Source organism: Durio zibethinus, chromosome 1 (assembly GCF_047325235.1).
Source record: "Durio zibethinus cultivar Kanyao isolate XHJ-2024 chromosome 1, ASM4732523v1, whole genome shotgun sequence".
Taxonomy (NCBI): Eukaryota; Viridiplantae; Streptophyta; class Magnoliopsida; order Malvales; family Malvaceae; genus Durio; species Durio zibethinus.
The window spans coordinates 6,039,748-6,065,079 of record NC_143162.1 but is presented as its reverse complement, the minus strand read 5'-3'; the positions used below and the strand labels follow the sequence as shown (position 1 = coordinate 6,065,079).

Genomic DNA, 25,332 nt, shown 5'->3' with positions numbered 1-25,332 from the left:
CAATACTCCATGTGTATAGAGCAAGAGAGCAAAGCAGTGCAAGATTTTTGACCAGAGTAAGTGTTTCTGATTAAGCTTGCTTTTGCGTGGTTGAGAGGGTTGGGACCATAGATCTAACTCCTATCAGCTATTTCATTGTGATTTTGTGAGCGATTGATGGCTCATGCCTTTAACCTTGAATGAATGAATCACTCAATCAATCAAGGCTAAACTAGCTGGAAAATCTTACTATTACAAATCCTTAATTTTCTTGAAAAGCTGGAACATGCCAGCTTAATTGATACTTAATAAAGTTTTTCCTTAAACGAAGTTTAGCCAAAAGAACATTGGTTGGATAAACATGCACTGAAACATATTCCTTGGGTTGATCTAGACAGCTTGGTCGGTGCCTGGAATCACATGCAGCTTATCACGTGTTCAAGTTACAAAATTTGTTGAGATTTAACATCTTTGAAAAATGAAAATGAAGTACCATATGCTAATCTTGAATGTAAACGATAATAATAATAATAATTATCTTTAAGAAAATCTTTAAAAAAATTTTATTGTTCTATAAATTTGATGTTAAAAAATGGAGTCTATTGTATTCTTTTAAGGGCATTGCCTTGGGACTGAGGGAACCTCAAAGAGCCTGGTCAAAACTGAAAAGGGCTCAGACAGACTGAATCATAAGTCCTAATCAGCCCAAAGAATCCAACCATGTACTCTTATTGGGCTAAACCCAAAGAACCAAGAGCCCAGAAGGCAAGATCCCCATGAAAGAGCCTGGCTTCTAGCCTTCACCTAATTTTTTACTACTGAAACTTTGACATCATTGAATTTTCAATACGCATAGAAAAATGTGAGAGAAGAACAAATCCATATAAAGTAAAGTTTACCTTCCTACTAACTTCCCTAAAAAGACGTAGTAATGTATCTAGTGGCCAGTAAACTAGATTGACAAGTACAAAAAGCTGATTGAAGTTCCTGTAGCCATTCCTTCATTAATGTTCTACACTCTACAGTCAGATTATGGTGTTAATGGTTGTAAATGGTCCTGGAGGTCAGGCGGACGGTGACCCAAATTGATCTGATTGCTGTCCAAGTTGCTGAACAAGTTAGAGCTGGAATGCATGTACCAAATATACATCCGTCAATCCAATACCATGGAAATGGACCCCGTTTTGCAGCTGTTTGAATCACAAATCTTGTACTTTGCTATTGAAAGGAATCCTACCCTCCTTTCATAGATATTTCTTAACAGGTACACGGGAAATGATTGAGGAAATGAACTAATGGACAAAGTGCAGAATCATACGAGTAGATTTCCATTGCGAATATTTCTTGCAAATGATGACTATTCGCAGCTTTATATGGTAAGAATTTCAAAAATTAATGATTGCCCCTGAAATGCTTGTTAACGCGTTTAGGAAAGGGTCGAGTATGAAAATAGCCATGAAGAAATGGGTTATGGAAGCCTGATTTGTCTCAGAACGGAACTCCAAAAATGATGGTTGATTAAAGTAATTATAAAAGATCACACAATTAAATGAGAGAAAATTGCCTAAAACGTTGGATTATTGCAAATAAATATTAACAAAATTAAAATATTAGCCATGCAATAATCACATAACTTTAGGACAACCACGTTGGAGCAAAAGAACATAGAAAAACACGAGACTAAAAACCAAGGGAACAAAGGACAATGTTACAATAACAAAAACAACTATGTCAGAAGTCAGTGATTTAAATCTCTTTTATCTCTCATCTTGGATCTCCTCTGACAACAAAATTCAAGATCTTCTGCCAAAATACTCCAAACTATCCTCTTATTCATTGCTTCTTTTGATCACTTTGATCTCAGACCAAACCCTGTCTCTATCAGATCCCAAGGTGCTTTTCCAGCTGAGTCTGCCGCTGAAACATGGTGCAAACTGAAGGGACCAAAAACGTTTAACCCAGATTCAAGGTACACAGCCACTAGCACACATCCATATTCTCTGAACACACATAAAAAGTGTTGCTTTCTTGTCTCAACTCTCACGTACACACTTTGCAGTTGAGTTAGCCCATACCCAACTTGGTCCTTGTCTGAGAATTGGTCAGATGCTCAGATTAAAGGTGTCTAATTTTTGGTTGTAAGGTTCGAGTATGGGGGGTTCTATTATTGTAGAACAAACAGAAAACTTTGAGCCCAGATTGAGTCTTGGACTTCTTCTTTATCGGTGTTTTATGAATATTTTATGTGCCGGTTCACTTGAATACGTGTGAAATATTGATCACTTGAAAATGGTGAAATCCTGTTGGAAGCCATCTGTTGAGGGTGATTCTCGCGGCGGTGTTGATGGTTTGTTGTGGTATAAAGATTTGGAGCAACATGTTTATGGGGAATTCTCAATGGCTGTGATTCAAGCCAACTCGAATCAGGGCCGTTGAGTTCGAGTAGTTCTGGTCCCTATGGGACTTTCATCGGTGTATATGATGGACTTGGTGGAGCAGAGGCTTCCCGCTTCCTCAATGACAGCCTGTTCTGCAATCTGAAGTGTACGTTTCCTCTTAAACTTTTTTCTATTCCTTCAATTCGAATTTGGGACTAGGCAATTACTTTTCCTCATGCATTTCCCTATTTCTTTCTGAGTTTGACCCTTTTAGGCACTTACAATGAAATTAATATCATCAGATTAGTAAAACTGCAGTATCATGTCCAAAATGGCGGGGATTACTCTGAGTGCTGGGAGTTCAATCCTAGTTTCTCCAAGCATAGGTTTTGGTAGTGGTTGATACAATTTACTCCAATAGGTGCCAGTGATATTTTTTCGTCATTTTAAATTTGATGGCCAAATGCTTATTCTGTTTCCCTTGACATTTCTTATGCAGCATTTGCGTCTGAGCATCAAGAAATATCAATAAATGTTCTCAGAAAGGCTTTCTGGGTAACAGAAGAGAACTTTCTTTCCCTTGTGAGGATACAGTGGGTTGGTAAGCGACAAATGGCGTCAGTGGGATCATGCTGTTTTACAGGAGTGATTTGCCATGGACAGCTATACTTTGCAAACGTTGGTGATTCCAGATTAGTCTTAGGCCGATCAGGAAGACGAACCAAGGAAGTTATAGCAATGCAATTATCTACAGAACATAATGCAGGTATAGATGCTGTCAGAGAAGAGCTTCGGTCATTGCATCCGCATGATCCACAGATTGTTGTGATGAAACGCAAAGTTTGGCGTGTAAAGGGCAGGATACAGGTTATATTCTATTCTTTCTTTCTTCATCCTCTTTGTTCTGGAAAAAGTTGACGTAGCTTGACTGAAAATGAATTCATTTGTCTGTTCTTAATTTCTGCCTCCTTATCTTTGCAGATTTCAATATCCATTGGTGATGCATATCTGAAGAAGGCAGAGTTCAACAAAGAGCCTCTCCCGCCTAAATTTAGACTGCCTGAATCCTTCCAAAAGCCGATACTTAGTGCAGAGCCATCATTTTTTAATACACAAACTCCACCCTCACGATCAATTTCTCATATTTGCTTCTGATGGTCTATGGGAACACCTTAGCAACGAGAAGGCTGTCAAAATCGTCCACACTAGTCCACGAAATGTAAGTATCCAAACAACTGTGGCATGATATGATTGATAATGTTACTCTCCAGCTTGTTGAGCACGGCTTTAGTCTTTTCTTTTGATTCCCTTTGAATGCAGGGAATTGCCAGGAGACTTGTTAAAGCTGCACTTAAGGAAGCAGCAAAGAAAAGAGAAATGAGATACTCAGACCTGAAAAAGATTGATAGAGGGGTAAGGAGACATTTTCATGATGATATCACAGTCGTACTTGTGCTTCTAGATCACCATTTGATCCATGTGAACTCCTTCTACAACTCTCTATTATCGATAAAAGGTGGAAAACGACTCCCTGCGACTGCCGTTAGCGATAAGAGTTAAATTTCGTAAACTTCTGCTCACTTGCCACACAAAGACTGGAGTGAAAAACAAAAAATACAATAAAATTGATCATTGTACCACATTGGGCCTTAATATATACACACTAATTTTTTTAGGAAGCATTTAGTATGAAGTGATCATTTAAAAAATCATCGTGATTTACTTATGGTAATTAAATTATTGTATTTGATAAGTATCTGATGATTTTACGTAATAATGATCTTAGATCATTAAAAATGATCATATTACTGTTTTGAAAGATGATATAATTCTCATACAAAAGAGTGTAAAATTTTTATCATTAAAGTGATATGTAAAATTAATAATAGTCAATTTTATTTATTTAATATATGAATTAAAAATTTATACTTTAAAATTATAATTATTTTATATTATAAATTTTTATATTTTCAAATTAATATTCATTATTATAAATCAAACGTATTTTTTATTTTTTTAATATTTTATATATAATATAATTTTTTATTTTTTTGTTATGAATTTAATATATTGGTTTTATTTTTTAATTCAAATATTTTTTACATAATTTATATTATAAAAGTAAATTTACTTATTAAGAAATATTTTATTAATTTAATAATTTAATTATATTTTATTACAAAATTTATAAATATTATTAATATTTGACAAATTATTATCTTTATACAACTATAAAATTATTAATTTTTGTAACTATTATAATATTCATGGTTATTTTTATACTTTTAAATATAATATTTTTTATTTTAAGTAATACCAATCATAATAATTATTAATTCTTAAGAATTAATTATTATTAACTAAACAAAATTATTTCAAATCATTAATGTTAAAATCACCTTAGTAATAAGATCACTTCAATAAATTAATCTTACAAAAGATACTAAAAGCTACTCTATTGTAATTATACCCTATTACTTTTTTTTGGTTTTTTTTTATACAATTCTAGTCACTTGAAAATAGAATATTTCATTCAAACTTTCGTTTTTTTCTTTTTTTTTTTAATTTTTATGTTGACATGAAAAGGATTTATATTTATAAAAATTGTCACAAAATAAAATAAATATGAGAAAAAAAAAACAAGTTTTTAATAAAAAAAAATATTTAAACTTACAAAAATTTTAAAAACTATAACTAAACTTCTTTCTAGAAAATGGTCATAAGTATCTTTATTGTTATACATATTAATATATCAGTGGTTATAAAAATTTGTGTTATCATTTGAGTCAAAAGAAAATGAAAATGGTGTTGATAAAAAAAAAAAAAGTCGCAAAATATGCACTATGGATAATGGATGCCACAAATTGTTCATCTGAAACTTCTTAGGGATCTCCTAGCCAAGCAGCCCAGATCATGATATTTAATATATCTTGTCTGTCCATTTTAATTTGATGTACCAAACTTTGATTTTTTAATTAAGTTTAAACATTTTTCCAAATTTTTATAAGTTAAAAAAGGTTTTTACTAAAAACCATATTTCCTTTTTTGTTAATCTATATCATCGAGACATTTTTTAAAAATATATATAATAATGTGAAAATTTTTAAAAATATAAGTATAAATATTTTCCATGCCAATATGACATAAAAAAAAAAAAGAAATTAAATAAAATATTCTATTTTAATTACTAGACAACTAGAATTACATAAAAATGTTATAAAATGATAAAATTGCAAAAAAAAAATATAAATAGATAGTACAATTATATATTTGCATCATTTATAAAAAAAAGAAAACTAAAAAAGAAGTGCAAAATAAAAGAGAAAATAATAATTTCTCATGCTAGAGAAAATAGGGATTTTAAAAGAAAAAATTGAAGATAATTTATCAAAATTTATTTTCACTTAAAAGCAACATGAGAATAAGTGAATTATATTTTCTTGCCTCACTTTAAAATTATCTAACTTATGATTCGATAAAATTAACCCAAGTGAGATTAAAATAAAATTGATTACTATAATAATAAAATTAAAATCAATACTAGAACATGAAATATAAAAGTAAAAGTGACAATAAAATAAATTATATTAAAAAGATTATATATTAAATACATTGAATTAAAAGTTATATGCAATAAAAATTTTAAATTATTTAATATTTATAAAATTATACTAAATTAACAAAACTATTTCACAATTTTTTAAAAAAAATCATAATAAAAACAAAAAAGAAGTAAAAAAATAAAATCAAAATCAAAATAAGAGTAAATAAAGGTTAAATTTTTAAAAAAATAAAAAAAATCAAAATAAGAAATAATAAGAATAAAAATAATAAGGGTTAAAAGGTGAAAACACAATATATATATATATATATATATATATATATATATATATATATAAAGACCGATTGACCACTACAACCCAAATTGCCAGTGATCGACTGACGTTAAACGTGCTGACCGGTTGCATCCGAGGCCGATTGCATCTAATCGGATGCAACCTTGCCAGTGATCACCTGACGTTAAGTACTGACCGATTGCATCCAATCGAAAGCAACCTGCATTTGCCACGCACACTCAACCGCTGCAGCAGTGGAATCTATATGGGGCCTTAACCATGGAAACCATCTCTATCCTCGCTTGCAAATTCCAATTATGCATATTTCCTACTTCCTACCATCATACAATCCACTGAAAATAACTTTCACTTTTAATTTTACCACTTTTACTGTCTATCCTTCTGTCTTCTCCTCTTTTCCTACCAAGAAAGCCTAATAAACTTCTGTTTTCAGTAAACACCAATCAACTCAACTAAAATATGAACAGAGATAATTACAAGAAGTTTAAAGAGAATGTTTGATTTTCTGATTCCCCCAATCATGTTTAACCGGTCTTCCATACAAAAACATCCAACCAAACGACAAATTTCAAAAAAGCTAAGTGTTGTTAATTTGTTGTAACACTTCAACTTTAGATGAAGAAAGAAATTAAAAAAAAAAAACAAAAACAAAAATATTACATGACTAAACAACAACCCGAGGAAACATTAAACAACCTTCACTCCCAGTATAATTACCTTGCAGATCAGCCAATTCAACCGGTGAGACCAAGCGAAGCTAGCAATCACCTTGAAGGGCAGTGTTCACTCATCTCAAATACAAACCAGAAAAATCAGATATTCTTAAGTAAGAGACTCAGAAAAAGTTTTAGCTTTTGGATCACATAATCTCATTTTTGAAAAGTCCAATACAAATCTTCAGATTATAAAACCATTCCCAATTTTCAACATTTCCCTCATGATCAAATGCTGAACAGCAGTAGTAACATATCCACAACAACATTGCAATAGGAACTAACTAATTAAGTTAAAAATTAATGCCATTTGAGCCATTAGTATCATTACACATAGCATAAATATGCATACAAACATGCAAACGCATGCATGCAAGCCTGCACACAAGCAAGTGAATAAACATGACATGCCTAACAAATGGTTTTATTTCCATTTTTTTTTAAATAAAAGGAAAAATGTCAAATCTATTTAAAAGTAACAAAACTAACAAGATGACTGCCAGAGATCGAGCGAATAAAAACAATCTAAAGATAAGACCCCTTACAAACTCCCACACTACATTCTTACTAATAATTTTTTAATCTAAATACAGAAAACAAAGGTATCCATGTTAGCTCAGATCAAAGGCATCTAAGTTATCATTTGTCCTACAGCCAACGCCAAACCACAAACACTCCCCCCTGCCCAAAAAGAAAACCTACAAACTTCAACGTATAAAAACCAGAAAAAGAAATGAAATTCCTCTTGCTTTAAGCTATCTAAAAAAGAAGAGCCCAAGAATTCCTATGAAGCATGTATTGTTTGCTACTTTAACCCATGGAAATAGATGTCAGACTCAACATGAATTACTACTGCTGTCTCACACTTGATCATACTATGCAACTTGGAAGAGTATAAGATGCTGCCCAAACTTAGTCACTGCAAAGAACCTATTCAACTAATTTTTTTAATAGGAAACTACTTACCACTCCATACTTTCTCAATTATATCAAGGGGAAAAGTTGAAAATTTCTAACCATTACTTCAGAATTTCTAAGTCTCTCTGTAAGATTTGAGATAGGTAAACACTACAGGTGGTTGTTGATTCCTCTAGGCCTCACCATGTGAATAGACACCATAACCGTAACTGAAATGAGAAAGAACACCTTCCAAACTGCCCAAAGAAACCCTTAACTGTTTTGGAAATTCATCTGGGGATGAAGGAGTACAGCATCTAAGAATTCCGAGGTTGGAAAGAAAACATAATAAAGAAGCCGTTGAGGGAATCACAAGCTGTTAGAAAACTAGACCTGACAACGAAAAGAAGAGAATAATGCAAAATATAAGTAATTGATAATAATATGAATAGGCCCATTTAAACAAGTATATTTGGGTATATAGTTGTGTGTGTGCATATATATATATATATATATATGCACAAGATTTTAGCATTGTACATCTCCAATTATACCTTGCAAGCTATACTACATGGGCAATTTCCATTTAAAGTCCTCCACCAGCCTTTCCAGCAATAGGAGCCTCCTGAAAAGAAGGGCTTATAAAGATCAATATCCCAGACAGCACATTTAAAACAGTTGGTTTTCTCCTATCCAAGAAATCTGCCAGAGAAACAACCAATCAAAGCCTTACTGGTTCAATATTTCCCTTGCCATTCACCTTGGATAAAGAATTTGATGGAGGATTCGAAAACCTGGAAAGACCAGAAAAAAAATCAAATTTTGATCTCAACATACATAAATGTTTTCGATAAAGATATATGAAGGCATTTATAGATCTCTAACATGTATGAAACAGTTCTTTAGCAGTGAAACATACCTGATTGCCCTTGCTTTTCTCTTTTCTTCTTCCACTGTATCAGATTTGGAAAATGGTGCAAATCTGGCAAGACGAGCTTTCTTTTTTGCCTCCTCATCGGTAGCGGTAGAGGGTACAGCAAGCCCAAACCTGAGAAACCAAAAAAAAAAAACTCTAAAAAACTGACTAAATGCAACTCCAATCATATTATCACTGGATAAAGGCAGTAAGGAACAAAAACCTCTCTGCTCTAGCCTTCCTCTTCAGCTCCTCTGATTGCTTAGATGCTTCTGATCCATTTGAGCTGGGTGCAGTGCCAAACCTGCAATATGATTGGTCCACAGCCAAAAAGTTAGAAACACAAGGAAAAGTCAAGAAATGAGGTTCAACACCCACAACTACAGCTTTGCCATCAACAAAAACCCTTCCAGTACAAATTGATAATTAGCCATAGAATTTCCTTCTAATAATATAAAAGATAAATCTAAGGTAAGATTCGCACTATCATGCGAAGCTGTCCATGCCAAACGCGCAGGCATGCTTGGTAAGGCAACTAGGTAAATTTATGAAGGGGTTAGACTCATTTCTTGAGAACTAACGGATCAATTGATTAATTAAGACACAATGATTTTGAAAATTATGAGCTGTTAAGAGATTCTAGACAATATAGAACGAGAATATAAACTTGAGAGATGAATTCAGAGCATTATCATCTATGGTTCTCAGCACATTAAGAATAAAAAATTAGCATTTAGAGAAAATCATCAGAATAGTTCCAGAAATAAATCAAAATAAAATAAACAATTTCTTCTCTCGTCTTTACAAATTCCCATCAACTAATTGTAAACCACAAAGAAAAACCCTAAATAACCTATAACACTAAATATTTACAAAGGAAAAAGGGAAAAGAAAAGAAGTTACCTCTCAGCCCTAGTATTACGCTTCTCTTGCTCAGACAACTGGACCGGTACGCCGAACCGCTCAGCTCGGCGAATCTTCTTCTGAATATCGTTAACGGGACCGCCGCTATCTCCAGCGACCGAGCCCACACTAGTCCCGGAGGTCTTGGAACCCTCGCTCTCCTTTACAGATATTTCAGAAACGGAAAGAGTACCAGTGGTAGGATGATCTGACTTATCCGTGGAATGTGAGGCTGGGGCCACAGTCTTCTTAGGGTTTGGTTCTGCCGATGAATTGGCGGCGGATGCGACGGGTGTTGGAGTGGTGGTGGTGATGGAGGTTGCGGTAGCGACGGACTTCTCGGTGTTGGTTGCCATCGGAGTGGTATCTAGGTAGGATTATGTGAAGAGTACAAACCGCGGCTTAAGAGCGTAAGGCGGTGAGAAGCGTTCTCTCTTCTTCTTTTCCTTTTTTCTTCTAATATTTTTAGATTAGTGAATGCTTTTGAAAGGAAAGCAAAAGAAAATAAGGCCAGAGGGTGGCCCATATATGAAGGCGCTGGGAGGTTTTTTTTATTTTTCTTTGTAAGATTCTTTTGAGGGTTGATTTTTTTGTTGGCCAAAGCACTAACCCGGCCCTGTTTTTAATTCTTTTCTATACTTGTTTTGTTGGCATTTTTTACTATGAGAAAATCATCTCGTTTTTCTTTTTACACCTTTTTTTTTAATTTTTTAAATAAAATTACTTAAATATTTTTTTCACAAGTGTTTCAAATATAATTTTTTAAAAATACATTTATGAAAAGTGTAATAACTTTTCATAATGCATTTTAAAAAAGTTATTACACTTTTTGAAAATGTATTTTAATAAATTTTTATAAATTACAAAAAAATTTTGTTAAAATTTTTATAAATTAATATAATGAAAAAAATTATTATTAGAAAAATTATAAAATTTAAAATTAATAAAAAAAATTTCTTTTATTATTTTGATCTTAGAAAAAGAAAAAAAAATATAAGGTCCTAATTAAATATTTTAACTCTTAATATCACAAAGGGTGATAAAAAAATATCATATCTTATCAACATATAAGAGCTTAAATTATTTAAAATTGTATAAGTAATATTATTAAATATTACATATTTTTGTTAAAATTTAATATGTTAATTAAAAAAATTCATCGTGATAAGTAAATAAAAAGACTTTTTAAAAAAGATTAATTTAGTTAGAGTTATTATAAAATTTTATAATCAATACAAAAATTTATCAAAAAATAATAAATTTTAAATTTATAAAAAAATTACAATTATTATTTATCTTTAATTTAATTTGGATCTCATAAGATTTTATTTTTTTTTTATAATATCAAAGTATTATATATAAATTTTTTATTAATTTTAAAATTTATGATTTTTTAATGGTAATTTTTTATTACACTAATTCAAAAAATTTTAACAAAATTCTTTTTTTTTTGTAATTTTTCACAAACTTTCAATCATTCTACTCTCGGAAATAATGCATTTTTTAGAAGTATTATGACTTTTTAGAAATATATTTTCGAGAAATACTACAACTTATCAAAACACATGTAAGAATGATATTTAAATAATTTTACTTACAAAAAAATTTAAAAAAAAAAGGGATGTAGAGAGAAAAAATATGGGATGCATGTAGTGGCTCTTTTTTTTTTTTTAGATTAATACCATGAATTACTTTAAACTATAATAAAATATTAAATTATTTTTGAATTTTAAAATCCATCATATAGTATCTGAACTAAAAATTTGTTAATTAATGTGATATTTAAATAGTTTTTTATTTGCTATATGATATCATTTGAAATTAGTCACATTAAAAATAAGTATTATATTAATTATTAAATTTATAATTTAAATATCATATTAGAAATTTTTAAAATTCAAGCATTTTATTAAATTTTTTACTATTAGAATTCATTCATCACATTAGTTTTTTTAACTCAAATATGAATATTTTCTTTTAATATTTCAATAATTTAAAGTGAGTAAGAGAGTAATTATATTGATAGGAGCACAATTACTTGTAATTAAAAATTGAAAGTTTTATAATATTAAATAATGAAACTATTACTTTATCTTTTTATGTTAAAAAACATATATATAATTCATAAAAAAAATGAATTATAAATATTAAATTTTAAACTTTAAATTTTTTGGATGTAAATTTTTTACCAAAATGAGTGCACATTTACTTGCAATCAAAATTGAAATTTATATGATATTAAATAATAAAGTTACTATCTTATCATTTTCTAATATAAAATAAATTATAGTTTGGAGATAAAAAATGAGTTATAAATGTTAACATTTGAAACTCAAACATTTTGGATATATTTTTTAAAAATAATTATATGAATTAATTAAATTAAAATTTGAATTTTATATTACCTTGTCTATCATTAATGAAACTTATATTTTATCTTAACTTGACATAGTTTGATGATATAAGGTCATTTTTATTTAAAGTTCAACAAATTAGCATGCAAGGACATCTTAAGGGAATATTTGGCGTAAGATAATGATAGTATAGAATTAAATTAGATAATAGCATCATATTTTATGTTAGGTTAAAAAAATTAAAAATATATGATGATTTTTATTTATCAACATGTTTATTATGTGCAAAATTAAGAATAAGATAAGATGATTTTTTTTATTGATCTAAATTTATCCTTTTTTTAAGTAAATATAATTAAAATTTAAATTTGATTTGTTGAAATTCATGGGGTTTTGATTAAGATGAAACCAAACTCATGAGATCAATCTTCATATAATGCTTATACATTAAAAAAAAAAAAAATCAAACTTTTTTTTTTAATTTGCTTGAAGATTATAAGTTGTATTGTACAAGTTGATACATAAGGTTAAGGGACTAAACATTGCTTTACAATTGAAGTTTTTAAAGCATAAAATTCACTTTTGTAGTTGATGACATGATATAATCCTCATTGCAACAGTTCAATTTAATAGTTATTTCTAAATGAGTGTAAAATGTAAGTAATTTTTTTTTTACGAAAAGCAAATATTTTTTAAACGAGTGTGAAATAGTTACTAATTAAAAACATAAGAACATAAATATCTTAATATTTCATTATTTTACTTTGACTTTGGGTTTTAAGTAAAACTAGACATTAACTAAAAGCAAGGTATTCTAAAGTTAGGAATAAAAAGAATCCTAAACAATAAAAAAAAGAAAATAAGATATTAACTGTTAATATCTTAAACAGCCAGTCTTTGTTAACAATAAAAAAGAGTAATAGGATTTAGTATTAAGTAACAGGCGAAGGACATGATGGTTGAGAAAGCAAAGAAAGCAACAGAAATGGCGAAACATAGCACAGAATATGTAACAGAGAATGCTAAAGAAGGAAAAGATGCTATCGTGGAAAAGATAAAAGAGTACACAGATTATACTGCTAGAAAGGTAAAAGAAAGTAAGGATGCCACTGTCAGTAAGCTTGGGGAGTTAAAAGATTGCTGCTGAAGTTGTTAGAAGAGCTATGGATTTCCTTACTATAAAGACAGAAAAACAAAGCAAAAGGCGTCAGTGACCGCAGAGAAAACCAAGGTGATTAATCTTATTGGCTAAATACTTAATTTGGGATTAAACATTACTTAATTTAAGATTAAACAATTTATTTTGTACAAATAAGGAAAAATTTACAATTAAAGATATATTTGAATAAAAATCTGTGCGTGTCTCCTATGAGTGTGCTTTGATATTGATTTATACCTAAAATTAAAAACAAAAAAAGTAAAAATGTTAGTTTTATAAGAACATAACAACTTTTCTTTCTTCTTTCTTTTCAGATTTTTTTTTTTGTCCTAACTACTTCAGATTTTTCTCCCTTCAACTCTTGTTTCTTTATAAAGCCTCCCATCGTTCTATTCTTGTAGAAGGATATCTTTCTTCTTCATTCAATTTTTATTCTTTTTTTTTTTTCTCTATTCAACTCTTCTCTCTTAGTATTTACCTTTTCTCATTAAATGTAACTCCTTTATTCACAATACAAAAAAACTAAAAATTTTAAACCGTATCTTGTTGAATTGCTAGAAGCTTGTCCATGCTTAATCTTTGCCAAATTTGAAATTTTGGAAGAATCTTTTTCGTAATTTTATCATTGATAAGTTGGAAATGGAAAAGGTGTCTCAAAGAAATGAATTAAGAGGGGGTGAGGGTTATGAAGTGTGCCTATTTTTTTGTTAAAATTGGGTTTATGATCCTTAAGCTCTATAATTGGGATGATATTAGATCATTGGTTTAAGTTTTTTTTTTTTTCATACATGTTTTATTCAAAATTTCTGGACAACTAAAAATTTATGTGGTTTAGTGGTGGGTTTTTAAGGTGGTTGCAAAATTTGATAGCAGTGTAAAAAATGGTCTAGTTGTTGAAACAGACTCAATGGTTGTCCTAAGTTGGATTAAGAATGATAAGGAAAAACCTCGGAGTCTGCACCATATTTCATGGAAATTGAGTTCCTATTGAAGGCAATGGAGAATGTTAAGTTTTCCAAAGTACCAAGAGAGGCAAATCGCATGGCAGATGCATAGACTGAGGCTAGGGTTGACAGATTAGAGAATTTCATGGCCTGGTGGTGAGTAAACTATCCAACTTTGTTAGTTAAGATTTGGGATTTGGGTATTTGGCTGTACTGCAAGTGGTATTTGGGGGTTTGTTGTAATCATCCGGTTATGTTTGGTTGTACTGCAAGTGGTGTATTATGGAATGTGCTACTATAGTTCTTAATGTGCTATTGTAATCATCTAGTTTCAAAATGAATAAAACCTTGGCTCAGCAAAAAAAAAAAAGAAGAAAGCTATGGGTTTTTTAATTTCATGGGTATTATAATTTGATTGGTATATATTTTTTTTTTGTATAGACTAATATTGAGTAATTGAAAATTTAATAATTATGCAGAAAATACCAGAACTTTGAATTTCTATTTTCTTATTTTTTTTATTGTTAAACTGCATTTAAAATAGTAAGAAAGAATGAAATGATTTTTTTTTATTTTTTAAAAATAAATCTCATTTTTTGGATATTTTTAATTTTTTTATTTAAATTGATACTTAACCACTAAAAAAACGAAACATGGCCATTTTTTTTCAATAAACTATTATTTTTATTAGTTAACGATACATGTGCGACATGCAAATACCAATTGTTTCTAGCTAATTCTTTGCAAATGCATACAAAGAAATTCATGCATGCAAACCAAACAATAGAAAATAAAGTCTCACCTGAAAACCTGAACAAACATAAACAAAAAAAAGATGAATTTATGTTAGGAAAACCAGCAAAACAAACTTACACTGTTACACAAAACAAAAAAATAAGTATAATTTTTCAAACATAAATAGCTCTTTAATTTCAATCAATGATCCATTGCTTTCGGCAGAAAGGATCAGACTATCATTCTACAAATGTAGGAATATCAACACATTACCAACCTCAATTTGGGTATATGTAAACCAAATAGATTAATCAACTATCTTTTTCAATATTTTTAAGTTTCTATACAACAACAAAGTGTACGATAAGAAAAACAAAGAACACTCGTGCCTCAAATAGTTATATAATAGTAGAAAAATACATAATTCTATCTTAATACAAATAAACCATAATCTATTAGGCTAGAGTTACAGTTTAACAAAGTGCACCAATCTTCCCTCCAATCTTGATTCTAACTTAAAGAAAATTTTCCAATGAGGCAATTAAGCATAGAATAAAAGTCTATAAGCAATTAAATATATAAACAATAAAATTAATGACGAATAAGCAATTGAGCATATAATCAATTAGATCAAAGTTTTTGCTATTGTCACATTTCCTTCTTTTTTAAAATCACAATGAATAAATAAAAAAGAATATAAACATTAAAGTTCATAGTGATAGAAGTAAAGGCCTTTACTTAATTTAACGTCGATGCTATAACAAATAAAAATGCAAAAAGAATGAATAAGCTTCAATTCTTATAAGTTTAAAGTGATAAGAATATAAACATTAAAGTTCATGGTGATACAGGCAACGTGATGGAGAGGCGATGGATCAATCCAACTCATATTGTTGCTATCCCTCTTCTCTTTCTTCTTCCCTTTCCTTTGTTTTTAGTTTTTTAAGGTGTGAATCCTTTAGATCCAGAAGCTTGTGTTTTATTTTTTTATTTTTAAATAACAAAGGCCCAGGTCTAAGATCAGTTATAACTGAAAAAAATAAGTCAAGATCTATGATTTAACAATGAAATAAAGAATAAAAAATCGAACCAAAAAAAATATATATATATATTAACTTGGAACCCTAAGTCGAAGAGTAAAAGAATGCAAATTATGCGATTGTAAGGCCATGGATATTATGCTTTCAATGCCCACTTTATCAGTCCTTCAAATTCATCTCCAAAAAAGAATTATGACAACCCCATTTCATCTTTTATTTGGATGTTTATGGAATCCTCTTTATTTTTACTTTCTAAGATCCTTTTCTCTTCTTTTTGTTTCCCCTCTTTCTTTTTCCTTTCCTTTTTCTTTCTCCCTATGTGTTTTAGTTTTATAGTCTCAGAAAGCTTCTTTTTTCTCCAATTGACAGCTAACAAAACTTAAGAGACAATCAATAAAAAATGACAAATGGCATAAAATTAAGTTAGTTTAGTAAATACTGCAATGAACAGCGTGATTTAAGAGTTTACTTTAAATATATAGTTATAGATGATTTTGATTGAGATTCAATTCGTGAATTTATGTAAAAAACCAAAATAAAATTAAAATGATAAAATAAATTTAGAAGTTGTTTTGATTTTATATCTATTTTTAAGAAATTATTCATTCTTAAAAATAACACTCTCCACATTTTTACTGTTGCAATAATTTAAATTGATATGACAATTTTTCATATTTTATTTTTATTTAAATTAATATATTAAAAAATAAAACATTTAAAAGGGAAAAAATTTTATTTTTAATATATGAAATAAAATAAATAGTTAACTAAAAATTTAATATTTAATATATCATTGACGAGTATATTTATATTTTAGAATCCAATTATATAATAAATTACAAAATAAAAAACTCATATTGTGAGTAAGAGTAAGATAAAAACGACTTCGTTTTCGAGCAGCTTTCATCGTTTTTGCAACACAACATAACGATTCTAGCTGGACCATAAGAAGTGGACTGTCAGACCGCAGCCAGAGTCCATCACTTCTTGACCATAAAAACCAGCGAACAAAAACAAAACAAAGCCCAGAAGTGGGGAACCAACAAAAAATCAATAATAATTCAATTTCGGTGGATAAGATTTCTTTAGGCCGCTCCCTTAACCCTTTCCCCACACGTTAAAAATTTCCTACCACCATAGTATTGTTATTATTTTTTTTTTTTAAACTCTTCCTCGGCGAAGCTCGGAACTCAAATTTCCATGGAATTAGCTTCAGCCGTCCGCCATGGCGGTGGTATTCGAATCTCTCTAAATTTTGATCTCAGGGTTGCTCCAATCTCGCCTCCGGTTCAATCTCCCAGATGGACCACACTCCGGTTCTTTCATCCTCGTCTCTCCACTTTCCAGTCAGGTCTTCCTCCGCCATACTCATTTTTCACGTGTTAATTATTTAACTAACCTACTCAATTGTGATGATTTAAGTTTTTGCTTTTCCCATTTTAATTTGTGATTAAACTTACAGTTTGCCATAACCGTCGTGGAATGTGTTTCCCAGTTGCTCGCTCCAGGGGAATGGAGCAGGAGGATGATTTGTTAACAGGTAATTTATTTGTTATTAACGTTATGAATTTATATTAATCTCCAAAATGGAAGTATTCGTTTTGTTTCGAATTTCATTGTTGTTGGAGTAAATGATGGATTTATGGGATAAATCTGCAGAAGAGGAGAGGATAGCTTCGTATTCTTATGCTGATTCAAAGGAGAAACTTCTGGAAAATAAAACTTATGCATCGTCTGTTAAAACTGTTGCTTTTTGGGTTAGTTCTCTCAAAATTATTGTTATTTATCCTTTGTTGAATACGGATTGGTTCAGTCCTTCTAAGGATTGAAGACATCTGGGGTATCAATTCCCATGTGTAGGCGTGCGCCGCAGTGGCTTTTGGAGTTGGTTTGGGATTGAAGGAGGGAGTCGGCAAAGCATCAGAATATTTTGCTGGGTATGTAGGATCTGAGTTTTGAAAGTTAACCCGTTAGTCAGTTCCAGTATATCTATCTGACTTGTCATACAGTGCCTTTTTTTACCTGTTTTTCAATGAATTTTATACTTTCGAGCTTGGGTTCTTTTCTGCTATTGCTTTAGTTATTATTTCCTTTCAGGTACATATTGGAGCAAAGTTTGTCAGTAGACAATTTGTTTGTTTTTGTTCTGATTTTCAAGTACTTCAAAGTGCCGCATATGTATCAGGTGCCATACATTTATCTATCTGATTCAGTCAATGCTATGATTCCATATAACTATAGAGCCTAACGCTGTCAAGTTTTAGCATAACATCTCTGGAAAAGACATACACAAGATGAGCCATTCCATGTTAACCCCTTGTAATTGTAAGTTTGTTATGTTCAAAATGTAGAATCGGGTACTTTCATATGGTATAGCTGGTGCAATCATCTTTCGTTTGTTGTTGATACTACTTGGAACAGCCACCCTTCAGGTAGATCATTGTTCATTTATTAAGTTTGCATCTGTTTGCCCATGATCCATACTTTACTGCTTGTCTGGGCTCATGAAGTCTCCTATGCTGTGTTAGAGGTTTGAGGCGGTCAACCTACTACTGGCTGCTATACTCCTATTCTCGTCTTTCAAGGTGCTGTATCTCTACTTATTTGTGTGGCAATCAAATTGCTATTTATCTATTATATTGCGGTGGTATCTTATTTTCCTAATTTATGACAGTTCTGCATGTGCTATGTTGCTTCACTGATTTCATATTCTATTGGCTCATAATTTTGTATCACCATGTGATAGCTATTTGCCAACGAGGAAGATGACACTGATCTGTCTGAGAACTTCATAGTGAAGACATGCCAAAGATTTATCCCTGTCACATGTAATGTTCTACCTTTGTGTTAAATTGCCTTCTACTTTCAGTCTAAGTTCGTATATTTTATTTTGTATATTTTTTTTTACATGTTGACTACTTATGTGCAGACTGCAATCTTTGATGCTTTGTTGAATCATTTGATATAATTTTTTTGCATTGGTTAATGCTTGTGGTTAAGTTTTTTCATTTCTTTTGCTTTTGTCATTGCAGCTAATTATGATGGCAATAGATTTATAACAAAACAGGATGGCATTTGGAAAGTAAGTCATCCTATAACAGTTTTCACATTCTTTATTGTTGCTAACTTTATCACATCATATGTTGTGTGAACTAGCAAAATTTTCTAATTCTGAAACATGTTTAAGTTCCTTTACTGAGTTTTATGAATTCGTCATTCTAACAGGTGTCAAACATTTTGGGCAGGCCACTCCTTTGCTTCTCACGGTAGCAGTTATTGAGCTCAGTGATGTAGCATTTGCTGTAGGTTCTCATGATTCCTCTTCCATGCCTGGCATATGGCCTTTGCTGATTAATGATGCAATGAGGATAATGAAGCTATTTTTTCATTTTCTTTAGGTTGACTCAATACCGGCTGTTTTTGGTGTTACACGGGATCCTTTCATAGTTTTTTCATCTAATCTCTTCGCTGTGTTAGGTAATTCTTTTTGTGTCATCTCAACATAGACTTCTCTCTTTTTCTCATAAAGGAGGATTAATTTACTAAATTGCTGTCCCTTTAAGGTTTAAGGTCACTCTACACACTCATTGCTGAGGGTATGTCAGATTTGGAATACCTACAGGTAAAGTTTTACTCTCTTCACTTGACCTCCTTATGCGTGCCTTAGACTTGATGCAATTAAATATGTTGAACTTCAAATATAAGTTGTACATTGAAGAGAATGTGATGAATCATCATATATAATCAAAGATTATCTGGATCTTTGAGAAATACATTCATGCAAGTTGCAATTCATACAAATTGGTCCATGTCAATGTTCTGTTGACAATTTGTAATTCTCTCACAGACTCTTGTTGTATGTTAAGAAGTGCAAATTCGTAATGACAACTTTTATACTGGTTTTTCTTTTCCCTTCTTTTGGCAGCCTTCCATTGCAATTGTTCTAGGTTTCGTTGGGTGCAAAATGATTCTGGATTTCTTTGGTTTGTACTTTGGATCTGTATGAGTCAATATCTCTTTTATTTTGTAAAAGAAATAAAAAGACAAATTTAAGTTTTAACTGCATTTATGTAGGATTTCATATATCTACAGAGGCGTCACTTGGTTTTGTAGCGATAAGTCTTAGTGCTGGAGTGATGTTGAGTTTAGCAAAGAAGGGCTGACTAGCTGAAATCAGGTTAAGTGCAAGAGCAGGTGATGAGTCTGTATTCCGTATGTTTATTCTTCAGTTTAGACGAGCACTAAAATTGCTGCTAATTCTTTGTTTCTCACCTCTCTTCAACCATCAATAATGAAGATTAATTATAGCTGTTTTATTCCTCCATTCTTTTCTTGCCCTTCATTTTCTGTTCTTGGCTTGAGGTGAAATGAATGTTTTCAGAAAAAGCTTTATAAGAATAAGTTAGTGGGCTTAAATAATTAAAAGATTGCCATTTATAGGAGAATGTTATTGCCAGTAATGCTCTAAGGAATTAAAATGTATCTATGAAGGGCTTAAGCTGAAAAACTGTAGAGATTGAATATGATGGCAAGATTTGGGATTTGGGATTGTCTTTGCTATAATTATAGGATATAGTGCAGGGAATGTTATTTATGGGCCAGCCATATTGTTTCAAGCAGTTTACTTTTGTAAGGGGGACTTGGGCTCTTCTTGAGGAATTAAATTAGCTATCACACTGCAGATTAAAAAAGCTGTTTCGAGTCAGAATCTGCTTCTTTGAAACTCTTAGTGAATGATCCTTTTAGACCTTCTTGCTGGGAAGTTGATGCCCTAATTCAAAGCATCAGGTTATCAAGAACCGCCAATCTTCTTTCAGGTTCTGTCATTTTCATCATGAAGGAAATTGAATGACTGATTGTTTCCTGTAAGGCCAAACTACAGTTATGCCCCATGTGACTTTGATTCTCATTAATTTTGGTTTTTTGTTGTTGAATGTCTCAAAAAGAATAAAAGTAGATTATTTTTCTGTGTTTCATAGTCTATTAACATCTGTAAGTTTGTATTTTACCAAGATTTGCATTGTTAATTGTGGTTAATGGAATGGGGAAATGAAAGAACGATTCTATCCTGTTTTCTCTCTCATCTTCTTCTCCCTTTTCCTTTCCTTCTCACATTTTTTCCTATATGTGGCGATTTATGGGGTTAGATCTGAACCAGAATTTCTTGGTAAATTGTTTTGAATCAGTTTTCATAAAAGTTTGGTTGTGTGAGTTTGTTGAGCAAGCATGGAGTTGGGGACAACATATGTACTGTTTATACTTTATATGTTCGATTTGCCAGTAATGGATTTGATTATTTTTCCAAATCAGAAATGCAAAATTAAGGTGCATTTTTTCCTCTGTAATATGGCGCTACGAGCAAGGTCTGTTGGCCATAAATCAGCATACAAAAAGCTAAGGAACAGGGATGCATTTGTTAGTTATTGATCACAGTTATAGTTGGTCAGCATGTCACCTTCCTCACAATGACTTTTACTCTTGTTTATTTCAGAAAAGCAGGAATTTTTTAATTGAAGCCACCTTATAAATGTTTGAGGTATTAAATTTGATCCATAGCTAATCGTTTGAGATAGAAAGGTGAAGCCAAAATTTTCAGCATCAGTTCTTAAATGACCCTAACTTCACTTTCAGACCTCTTTAAAGCCATCAGGCTTAAACGATGACATGAATTATGAATGGGATTTAAGATCTACCACCAGGAAGATATACAAAGAGAAAAATTATTACTAAATGAATTAACTCATCAAGGTAAATTAATCACTATTCAATTAATTGATTCTTTATTTGATGGACGATGCTAGGTATATTCTGTTATTCAATTAATTAATATTCTATTTGATGGACGGTGCGAGGTATATTCTGTTATTATTTTATTCAACTAATACACATTTCTCATTTTCGAAGTCATTGGTCTGAGGTGAAAACAAGACAAGGTCAAATTAGTTGCTGACCTTCAAAACAAGCCATGGTAGAAGGAGAAAGTATACTTTACTGCTAAGGTTATTTTAGCCAATTGCTTGATGTTCATGATGTAAGCTTTTGGGTTAGTATTGGATCTATGACTTACTTCCTTGACTTAATCTTTAGGTGCCATCATTGAAACACTACGGCAAAACCATAGGGGAGAGCCTTGATTTGATTAAATACGTGGAAAGCAACTTAGAAGGGCCTTCTCTTTTCCCTCATGCAAGCTCTGCAGTCATTTGTGTCCTTGAGAGCAGCTTCCTTTCCATTTCCAATGTTTATGCACACCAAGTAATGTTATTAAAACATTTCAGGATTCTGCTATAACTTGCATTATGAAATGCTCTTCAGAGATTTGGTGATGGACCATTCTTCCTTGGCCACTTTACGCTTATAAGTTGGTTTTGTAACAATTCTTATAAACCTTCCCTGAAATTGCATTGATTTCATGGTTTTGTTCAACTCAACGTTTAGGATCTTTGATACTCTTTAGATTCAGACCGACTTAGCTTCCATTCCATTTGTTAAAAGATTCTAAATCTCTTAGCAGAAGTGTCTAAGTATGACATAGCAGCTGGGAGGCCTTGTCTAGCAAAATTGATTGAGGTACATTGGAAGACCATATCTGCTTCCAGGAGGGTATGAAATCAAAGTTTTAAGGTTCTTGTTCGACATAATTTTTGCTAATAAATCCCTCTACAGGAGATGAACAAGATCGATGCCTATAAGCAGAATAAAGTAACCGATCCAAGGGTAGTAATTGAATTTTACCAGAAGCGTTTCCTGGAAAAAAAATGTTGTTGGATTATCTAATATTTTATTCCCTTTTCCCCCTGTTTACCTGAGATAATCATGCAGAAAGTTCTTTTTGACGGGCTCCGCAGTGAATGTTCTAAATAAATAGGTTTGGAAACATTTTTATGGATTTACTCTCTCTCTATACAGAGGGTGTTGTTGAAAATATTTGTAATAAACATATTAGAAGGTTGTTCGCACTTTGCTTAGAAACATTTATGATTAACATTTATGATATCTATCCTAAAAACTGAACTAAAAATTGTATTCTTTTTGTATCTTTTAAAAAGAAAAGAAACAAAAAACAAAGTTTTTTTTTTAAAATGTAGCCGTTTTTTTTCCTAGAACAAAATAATCAAACTTATAAATTAGAAAAGTTAATCATGCTGAAAAGAAAAAGCAAGTTGAGTAAAATCAACCCAAAAAATAATTTTCCATGTGTGGTATAAATATATCATCTGTCTTATGCTAATTTTCATAATTTAATAAATAAAAATGAAAGATGTGAACGAAATAGGATTTTCAAGTCCAAAAACGGAATGAAACATTATCAACATGAATTTCCATCATCTCTGTGATACAACTTCCAAATAAATATTTCAAAAAAAAAATTTAACAATAAAATATGAATTAACAGCTAAGACATCTTAAACATAAATTAATAGATTTTTTTTTTCTAACATCAAATGTAATACCTAAGCTACACATGTTGCTTTAAATATATCTTAAATACACGTATCAACTTAATAAATTTTATATTTAATTTAATCCAAATAATAAAAAAAATGTTAATGACTCTCTAGTTGAATGACAAATGTCGTTTCAATTAGGCTTTAATTAATCCAACTGACTTTTAAATTTGCTAGGGACAACTTTAATGTATTTGTATTGATATGTACAATAATAAAACAATAAATGAAAAACAATTAATGGAGTTGACCTTATACTACAGCTAAGATTATGCTACAGATCTGCTAATATTATAGAACTTATATAGTTGATTTGTTCTGATATATTGCACAGAATTCGAGATGGAATGTAAATCTTTGTTACTCTCCGTAAGTTGAGGTGCGAGAGAGAAAAAACACCCAATCTGGCATGCAGATCTAAAAGTGATTGCTAGAAAGAGTTTTGGTGAATATATCTATCTACCAATTGATGTGAAGAATGCACGTAACGAGTAACCAAAAAGCCTTTGAGCAACTTTTTCATGAACAAAATGATAATTAATTTCAATGTGTTTTGTTTGTGTGAAACAACGGATTATAAGACATGTAAAAAGTACTGATATTGTTATAATATAAAATAGATGGTTAGATGTGGAGATTTACAGTCTGTTTGAGAGATATTATTTATTATGATTCGAAGATCTCACAGTTTTATCTTATAAAAAATATCTCATAAGTTTAAAATTAAGTCTCAACTTATATATCATAATAAATTTTTAAAATATTCTGATATAAAATTAAGATATTACAAACTCTTCTGTTAAGGTTTAACATCCCTATTAAGCTTTACACAAAGTATACAAATCTATCGAATCACACCAAATGTTAGGCAAGCTCAACACAAAGCATACACAGATCACAATATCACACAAAATGTTAAGATTCTAAAGGTAGCTCCTATCATGTAACACATAGCTCTCGTAGAATTCTAGAAGTGGCTCTTACGGTATAATACTTAGCTCCCGTCCAATTAGTGATTGCTTTGATATTATTTGTGGAGATTTGCACCTAACTTTTGAAATATTATTCACTTTGATCCAAAGATTTCATAATTTTTTTTCACAAAAAGTGTCTCACAGATTTAGAATTAAGTCTCAACTTTTATATTATAGCAGATCCATAAAATCTTTTCATATAAGATTGAGATGTAACAAACTTTCTTTGTTAAAGCTCATGTCAAGCCTAACATAAAGCACGTAGATTTATTAAATTACACCAAAAGTTGAGCAAGTTTAACATAAAGTACACACAAATCATATAATCACATTCAATGTTGAGATTCTAGAGGTGGTTCCTACTGTATAACACTTAGTTTTCGTAGGATTTTAGAAGTGGCTCCTATGGTGTAACACTTAATTTTCATCCAACTGGTAATCGCTTTGATACCATTTGTAATGCCTTAATCCCACATTAGGATACTTGGAGTATTTGCTATAATATATATGTAAAGGTTTAAACCTGAATTTGTGAGGCATCTTATGTAGGACAAAACCATGAAACCTTCAAGTTAAAGTAAACAATACTTTGTAGGTTGGATATGGATCTCCATAAATGGGACCTATGAGTTATGAGCCCACCATGTTTCCACTAAATATCTCTTTTATCCTGTAGCACCATCAATTGGGCATATGTCAACTGTTTTTCTGTGAATCTCTAGGTGGTTTTATGGGAGGACATTATTTCACAATATGAACTTGTCTACTATTTTGTATAGTTGAAATTTTAGCTCACATATTATTTGATTATTTAGAACTATATAGTCAGTTCAGTTTTCATAAGGGTGCAAGTTTCAACCTTGATTTATTTAGATTCTTATTTCAGTTTCTTATGACTCTAGTCTTTTCTTTGCCATATGGGCCCACCATGTTTTGTTTTATAAAAGGCGCTCACAAATTTGAGATTAAATTTTAATTTATATATCATAATAGATCTACAGAATCTTTTGATATAAGATTGATGTTTTACAAACT

General features: G+C 30.8%; 2 protein-coding genes and 1 pseudogene across 13 annotated transcripts; 2 read left to right on the top strand and 1 right to left on the bottom strand.

Annotated features, from left to right (window-relative positions):
• The first annotated feature begins 584 nt into the window (after positions 1-584).
• On the top strand, positions 585-4,125 carry LOC111311889 (putative protein phosphatase 2C 38; annotated as a pseudogene). The gene is made up of 4 exons (XR_016342312.1): positions 585-2,523; positions 2,857-3,224; positions 3,339-3,576; positions 3,678-4,125. The product of XR_016342312.1 is annotated as a putative protein phosphatase 2C 38 (transcript).
• A 2,572-nt stretch (positions 4,126-6,697) lies between these two features.
• Positions 6,698-10,139, bottom strand: LOC111311890 (protein MODIFIER OF SNC1 11-like). The gene is made up of 6 exons (XM_022911717.2): positions 9,644-10,139; positions 8,964-9,044; positions 8,744-8,872; positions 8,558-8,618; positions 8,379-8,449; positions 6,698-8,217 (listed from the first exon to the last, which is right to left on the bottom strand). The coding sequence occupies exons 1-5, from the start codon at positions 9,997-9,999 to the stop codon at positions 8,411-8,413; spliced, it is 666 nt and encodes a 221-aa protein (XP_022767452.2). The 5' UTR covers positions 10,000-10,139; the 3' UTR covers positions 6,698-8,217; positions 8,379-8,410.
• Positions 10,140-16,894: 6,755 nt separating this feature from the next.
• Positions 16,895-22,301, top strand: PDE149 (integral membrane TerC family protein). Of its 11 annotated transcripts, XR_016342297.1 has the most exons (16): positions 16,898-17,226; positions 17,338-17,415; positions 17,535-17,632; positions 17,736-17,812; positions 17,973-18,060; positions 18,227-18,307; positions 18,404-18,460; positions 18,622-18,703; positions 18,908-18,957; positions 19,121-19,177; positions 19,274-19,352; positions 19,439-19,497; positions 19,801-19,858; positions 19,950-20,069; positions 21,780-21,874; positions 21,963-22,301. XR_016342297.1 is itself a non-coding variant. In XM_089761076.1 (15 exons), the coding sequence occupies exons 1-14, from the start codon at positions 17,076-17,078 to the stop codon at positions 20,036-20,038; spliced, it is 1,104 nt and encodes a 367-aa protein (XP_089617202.1). In that variant the 5' UTR covers positions 16,898-17,075; the 3' UTR covers positions 20,039-20,069; positions 21,963-22,301. The 11 variants fall into 11 exon arrangements, 6 of the variants coding, with proteins under 6 accessions (XP_022767449.2, XP_089617212.1, XP_089617202.1 ...); XR_016342301.1 differs by lacking the exon at positions 19,801-19,858 and having other exon boundaries at positions 16,895-17,226; XM_089761076.1 differs by lacking the exon at positions 21,780-21,874.
• Positions 22,302-25,332: the final 3,031 nt, after the last annotated feature.